Source organism: Corapipo altera, unplaced genomic scaffold (assembly GCF_003945725.1).
Source record: "Corapipo altera isolate COAL_440 unplaced genomic scaffold, ASM394572v1 113, whole genome shotgun sequence".
Classification (NCBI taxonomy): domain Eukaryota; kingdom Metazoa; phylum Chordata; class Aves; order Passeriformes; family Pipridae; genus Corapipo; species Corapipo altera.
In genome coordinates this window covers 2,259,873-2,267,108 of record NW_020884895.1, presented here as the reverse complement: position 1 = coordinate 2,267,108, position 7,236 = coordinate 2,259,873, and the positions used below count along the sequence as shown (strand labels likewise).

Here is a 7,236-nt window from a genome sequence, read left to right as displayed (position 1 = left end):
AGAGCTCACACGGCACCCGCACAGCCCACTCCTGATACTTGGCATGGGAGGGTGCTCAGCCCTCCCAGCCCACACCTCCCAGCCCGGGAAGGGGGCCGGAGCTGTGGGGTCCCCACAGGTGACCCCGTCAGTGCCCGTGTTCGCGCCGTGCCCAGAGAAGCGGCTGTGCCCCCTGCCAGGACAGGCTGCCCGCAATGAGGAGGCATCTTTGGGGGCACAGCGTGTGCCTTGGCGTCACAGGGATCAGGGATTTTACCCCACGGATTTACCACTTCTTGCCGGCCGCCTCTGACTCTTCTTAAATGTGTTTCCATGGGGAAAGGCCTTACCCAACCCCATCTCTCCCTTGAAAAGGGAAGCACAAGTAGAGAGGAGTCTGACAGCCCCCTACCAAATCCCTTTCCCCCTCCATCAGTTGACAGCACAGGGCAGTGATCAGATCTGCACAGACACAGACCTGAAGTTGCCCCAGTTGTGGAGGAACGTGGAGTTATTTTGGCTCCTTCCTTGGTTCCAGTAGGACAGATGGGACACACAGGCTGGTGGATTTGCAAAAGGTAAAGTCCAGCTCAACAGCAATGGTGCTGCCTTCTGAAGGGCTTGAATTCCCTGATGGCATCAGTGAGTGAAAGTTCTTAATGAAAGTTCTTAATGAAAGTTCTTGATGAAGGTTACCAGAGACCTACCCAAAACACCAAGAGAGGAAGCTCCACCTTAAAGACAACTGGGAAGATCTCCTGCCTTCCCCACTGCCCCACTTGAGCTGCTCACAGACCAGTTCTGCTGGTCTTCCAGATATCATACAGTGGGGTCACTTCCATTCCCTACCCATATCCCTTTTATTCAAACCAAGATAAATATGAGTTAAGCCATGGATAATGCTACTTCAAGGATAACACCATGGCAAACAAACAAACAAACAAACAAAACCCCAGAAGCACATTCCAATTCAGAAATTAAATGTCTTTATTTTTTACAACAAGCACATAACAGTGCCCTTACCTTATTAAATAAATGAAACATGTAAAACTATCTGCTTACAGCTCCATGTGTCCAGATGGTGAAAAAAGACAAGAGGAAAAAAAAAAGAAAAAAGGAGTCCAGTCACTTTTATTCCTCAGTCAAAAGTAAACAATGCTTTTGATCAAAAGTATTCCCACTCACACCTCCTAAAGCCCCAGGCAGTTCATCTGCTTCCACAGAAGTCTCCCTGAAAGGGTAAACCTGCATGATTTACCTAAAAATTACCAGTAAATAAATCCATTGGATTTTCAGCACCAAGGTAAGTTTAACTGCAAATCTGTGCTCTTGGGCCACCTCTGCATTGCTGAATTCCTGGCAGCAAAGGCCAAATGCTGCAAGAAAATGAAGATTTCCCCCACCACAGTGTCAAGTCCTACTGGACTCACCTAACCAAGGGCTTTATTGGGAGATACAGACCTGTCCAGTGACCTGGGCTCTGCTGTGCAGACAAGCAGAGGGACTTCCCTGCACAGCAGAGCCATGGGCTCGTGCCAGGGATGGAGCAGGAAGGAACCTTCATCCCGCCAAGATGCACTCAGTGCTGAAACCTGGGGTCATGCATAGAGCCACTCACACCAAGTGTCTTCATTGAGTCACTTAGTCACATTTGTATTTTCCGCCTGGTCATTAGCACAGAAATCCTGCAGAAATCCTGCAGGCTGGAAGGAGAGCGGGTTGGTGCCCTCTGTGCAGAGCAACATGCTCTGTCAATGCCAGCTGCTCTCCACAGCCACATCCACACAGGCAAGTGTTTCTGCTGTGAAGAGACGTGACATGCACTTCCCCAAAGGCTGCTCACATGGACTTGGCATCCTGACAACACTCCCCCTCTTGCCCACTCCAGCATGCCCCAGACACCCTCAGCCACACTCCTCCAGCCCAAAGGGCAAAGCAACACCATCACTAAAGGGACCAGTTCCAAACGTGAGAGCTGCTGCTCTCTGCTCCAGTGTTACCATCATAACCCCAGCAGGGTAGACAGGTGTTGGTGTCCCCATCCCACTGGTAGGGAAACTGAGGCACAGAAAAATGGTTTGGTGAAAAATATTGATGATCATGGTCATGAGTGGGTAAAAAACAATATCCCTTGCTCCAGATAAAAGCTACAGAGATGCTGAAGGCACAGTGCTAGGAGAGAGTGCTGGCCAGAGCTGGCAGGACTGCAGGCACTTCAGGTGCCACTGGGAAAAAAGGAGCCAGAGAGGGGACAGACATGCACAGAGGATGTACTGACACAAATCAGTGCTAACCCAGAGGAGAGGTAGGCAGGACATGACAGGTTGAAGTTGCTGATCTGAGCTGGATCAAACTCCTGAAGAACCCAGCAGCTTGTGGTAAAAATAAAAAAAAGACATGTTTTGCATTGCATAAAGTACGAATGGAAAAGGTAGTAATATTCCTCATAAATCAAGGACTTATAATTATTTGTGTTGCCACACAGACTACAGGCAGCCCTTTGGAACTACTTAAATAGATCATTTTTATATATTTATTCACGAAGCAGCCACATCTTGTGTTACCTGTCACCTCCAAGCTCTGCCATCACATAGCTGTGGAGATGCCCCAGGTAAGATGGGCCTCTCCCATAGCCCCATCTAACACCAGCCACACCTTACTGTCCACCTGCCACCCCTCCAACCCAGGCAGTCCATCAGCCAGTCTGTGAGCACCAGGACAAGCCAGAGGAATCCTGCTCCCAAACCACACTCTGCTCAAGCTGCCTTTACTATCAATATCTTTTATGTTATTCCTGCTACCCACAGTGGGCTGTTACTGCATTCTTCACGTTACACAGTTACACTCAAGCCTTTTCAGTAGCTGGTAGATCCAGGACCTCATTTAGTCCCACTGCAGTCTCTCCACACCACTGTGTCACTTGTCACTCAATCACAAAGAGAGTGGGAACTTCAAAGCACCAATAAAGCAGGAAAACAAGGCAGCAGAATTGGTCTGCCAGGAAGGCCAGCCCTGGCAGCCTCAGCAGGGAACTTTGCTCAGAATTAGAAAATGCTCCTCATTCTTCAAACGGGTGGCTGCATTTCATGCTCAAAGTCCCAACGTCATCTTGCCCAGGATATGGGATACATCCCCAAAGGCCTTCTCAGAAGCCCAGTGTCCAGCAGCAGCTCCAGGCACAGCAGGGAATGGCTCTCTGGCACAGACCCCAGAGGCTGTCAGGAGCTCCAGAAGACCCTCAGGAGTTCAGCTGAACAGCTTCTCCACGGAGTGGTGGGTCCTTGGAGGAGAGGGTGAGTGAGCATTGCACCAGCTCTTCCTCCCACTGCTCCAAATCCACCAGGCAGATCTGGGATGTGGACTGTGCTGGGTGCCCAGCAGCTCTAGGTGCCTGTGCCTCCAGCAGCTTCTTCACAGTTTCCATTGGGGGACAGGCTGGTCAAAGCCACTTCTTCCTCGGGGTCCTGCAGGCCATCTACAAAGAGCAGAGAGAGGTCAAAGGAGATCTGAATGAAAAACCCTTCCTCATACAAAATACAAAAGATGAAAAGAAAGCATGGAATGAAGCAGTTGATGTATACTCACAGCCTAAGCACAGCTGATTTTTTTCATAACTGAATTTCATTTTGTTTTATAAACTCAACATTGCTTCAGTGAATAGAGCAAAGGAGCACAGGACCCAGCTCCTGGCCTCCTGAAGTCTCAGCAAGCTCAGAACAAGTTGCATGGCCACAAGGCATCATTTGCCTGGCACTGACAGCAAAATCAGGCACTCTTCTGTGCCTGAAGGTCCTGAAGGACCTGTCTCAAGCTACACGAAGTGGGCATTTCAGTTGTTTTCTCCAACTCCTATGCACTTTAAGCATTTTATGTGTTTAAGAGGCATTTGGACAATATCCTTAATAAAATCCTTCAATGTTTTGCAAGCCCCAAAGTGGTCAGGCAGTTGGACTAGATGATCATCATAGGTCCCTTTCAACTGAAGATATAATCTATTTTATTCTTTTTACAGCAAAGGAGCTTTCCCTCCTCTTTGTGCTTCATAGAACAATCTAGATCTCCAAACTACACACCTTGTAGGCACCTGCATGAGGCACTTCTGCAGAAAGAAAATCACTGCTGGGAAAGGCAAGCAGAAGTGCCAACTGTGCACAAAGGCTGAACACAAGACTATTTGTTATCTGAACAATTTCCTTTACAATCAGGGAGCCCAAGGCTGATTGCCCTCTCCCTTCTCTCTGCCAGCCCCAAAGGCAAGTGGTTTGAACACTCCTTCCAGCTGTGTTTGCAGGAAACATCATGTAACATCAGGATGATACTTCCAATTCATTGTTTAGCCAGACAGTAGTTCTGCTGCCAGAAACTCCAGCAAAAGGCAGCTGAGTTCAGCAGTGCTTCCAGGGGTATATTTGGGCACTGGACCCAGCATGGCTTTGTTTAGGCAAGTGAAAGGTCAGAAAACAGGGAGACAGCAACACAAAAGACAGATGTGTGCTGGTTGTCTTCAAGTTTGGGCCAAACCACAGCCAGGGAAGAGAGGCCAACTGCAGAGCTAGAAATAGCTGAAGGAGGCCACCAGCAAGGGGTTTGGGCACCAGGGAGTCGGTGAGGAACCTCTGATGGTCACAGCAGAGTACAAGGGAGGGAGCAGGGTATACCTTCATGAATATTGTTTGCAGCTTTTGCTTTGTGATCTTTTCTCCAGCTCCTCTGTTTCCAAGAAATGCACCGCAGGAAGGATGGGAGCCTCCAACTCTCCCTGTCTTTCCTCTCTTCTGAATAAATGAGAGAAGGTGAGTTCAGACTGGTAGCAGGTCAGCCCTGCTGCTGCCCCACCTCCCCTCCACAAGCGCAATTTCTCACAGCAAAACCAGGTCCACACCACAGAGCCACCCATGGAAAGCACAGAACAGTTCCTGACAATCCTTATTTCTGGCTGAAACCTCTCTTCTATCCTGGAAATTTGTCTCCAGTGTCAGTTTCTACTTTGCCAGCTCACTGCCAAAACCATTCTGGATGCAGCAGCCCAGAGCGAGCAAGAAACCTGGCAGGAGCTCAGGCAGCACACGTGGCGAGGCTGGGAACTGACATGGTGAGGGAATTCCCGCAGAAGGAAGATTTTCTTTTGCATTATCACACAGCTTCTGCACCATCAACCTATTTACTGTTCCCTGCTTTATTAAGCAATTCCCTGAACACACACAGGCTTGCAGCACACTGAAAACTGCAGGAAATTGCAGAGAGCCTGTGGTCGATGTATTTATTCTGGAAGACAACAAAGTTACTACAGATTTTCAAGCTATTATAGTAAAACACTACAGCAGCTTGTAAAATACTACAGCAGTGTAATTTTTATGGTCTCCAACAGCAGCAGTTCAGCATCTCCATTGAGCCTTTCATCTCCTAATCAGATAACAAATTCAGTGTCCTTCAGCTTATCAAACCATTGCGACACTAAAGGGTTCACAGTGACAATCCTTCCTGCCAGTCAACAAAACAAAAGCTCTAGTGCACTGCCTGGCATGGCTATTTAGAGGCATGGCTATGCTTGGGATCCCTCTCCCTCATGGAGATTTTGGAAGGCAGGGCTCACAGGAGCATGGAAAGAAGCTGTCACTGCCTAAGGTTGAACCCTAGAGCTGATGAGTGTCCTCATTACACATGCAGGTCCTGGGACACTTACATGACTCAGAGCACCAGGCAGAGCACCAGAGCTGAATTAAAGCTGAGTCCTCCTACCCACCACAATTATAAAGTACACACAAACAGGCTGCAACACCCAATCCAGCTCCTCCTGCTCCTCATTCTCCACAGCTACATATACGGAGCCAAGCACCAGCAGCCAAGGTAGAAAAAGGTCATGTATGCAGGGATGCTTTTCTGCACCTGTAGCTAATGCCCCACCAGGCTGCTGTGACCAGAACTGGAGGACTCACTGGTGTCTGAGAGCATACCAGAAATTCTTGCAGCAGCAACAATGTGAGGAAGACAAAAGCTTGCAAAAGGAGAGAAGTTGGAAAGCAGATTGTGCATGCCTCAGTTACAGAGTTGGCAGAAGACAGCACTGTGCCCTCACAATGGGTCCTTGCCATCTCAAAGCTTCTTGATGTTCAGATCCAAGACTCTGGGCTGAACTGATGGAAAGAAGCACCTGGACTGCAGCCAACTATCCCGATGTCCCAGGGATCCCAGAGGACCCTGTCAATGTGGTGCTGAAGGCAAGTGCCAGGACCCATTAGGGTAGAGGCAGCAAGATAGCAGAACACTCGAGCTCCTGGAAATGCTGGGGAGCAAGGGAAAAGTGGGAAAAAACATAAGAAGGGAGGATGAAAGGGAAACAGCGTAAGACAAGCAGTGCCAAAGACTAAGGTGTTTTGCGTGGCAGCTGTGACAGCAGAGCCTGCCCAGCTACCCACCACCCTGCAGTGGCACACAAACATGACTCACCTTTCGCCCCAGAACAAGTGCTGTTCCTCAGGCCTGACTGACACCCAGCTTTCATCCTGCCGTCCTCACCTTGACGTATGGTTTTACACCCAAACAGTGACTTGCTGTTCTCACTTATTCATTTTGTAAAATCAGCATAAGCATCTTCCTCCTGCAGGAAGGTCAGGTCCTGCCTGCACCCTACAGCATGGGCCACACCCCAATCCTGCATCCCTCAAGAACACACATGGAACAAGCATGGAAGGCCACCATGTCATGGATAGCCACAATGTCACAGCTGTCAGTTGCCACATCCCTGTTATCCATGAGCTGCTCTAGTACTTCCCAAAGTGCTGAGATGTTTGTCCAGCTGCTAGAACTGGGAACCTCACCAAAAAGCCACAGATCCCACTAGGAAGGCTCAGATCCCGCTAGTATGAAAGAAGTCTCTCATTGGAGAAAGACCCCATCAGGAATGGCCAGATCGCGATGGGAAAAGCCAGATCCCATTGAGGGGGAGATCCCATCAGGAGATCAGATCCCATGAGGATGGGGTAGATCCCACCAAGGAGGGGAAGATTCCGCAGGAAAACGGAGTAAATCCCGCTATGAAACCCCCCGAGTGGGAAGGAGGAAGGGTCGGGCCGGCCGCCCATGTTCCCCCCGTCCCGTTCGGTACCTGCGGGGTGCTGCAGGGCGGCCCGCAGGGCGCGGCAGGCGGCGGCGCGGCACTCGCCGGGGCAGCCGGGGCTGTACCGGGCCGCCTGCACCGTGCCGGGCGCCGGGAAGTGCCGCCGCAGCGCCGCGTCCAGCACGGCCGCGTCCTCGCCG

General features: G+C 50.1%; 1 protein-coding gene across 1 annotated transcript in view; it reads right to left on the bottom strand.

Moving 5' to 3' along the window:
• Window positions 1–2,899: 2,899 nt before the first annotated feature.
• Window positions 2,900–7,236, bottom strand: part of CUNH2orf72 (chromosome unknown C2orf72 homolog) — a 4,937-nt gene continuing 600 nt past the window's right edge. The window contains exons 2-4 of the mRNA XM_027647656.1: window positions 7,085–7,229; window positions 4,638–4,754; window positions 2,900–3,454 (exon numbers count right to left, since the gene is read on the bottom strand). Of these exons, the coding sequence (XP_027503457.1) occupies window positions 3,363–3,454; window positions 4,638–4,754; window positions 7,085–7,229 (354 nt within the window). The 3' untranslated portion in view covers window positions 2,900–3,362. The remainder of the gene's footprint in view (window positions 3,455–4,637; window positions 4,755–7,084; window positions 7,230–7,236) is intronic.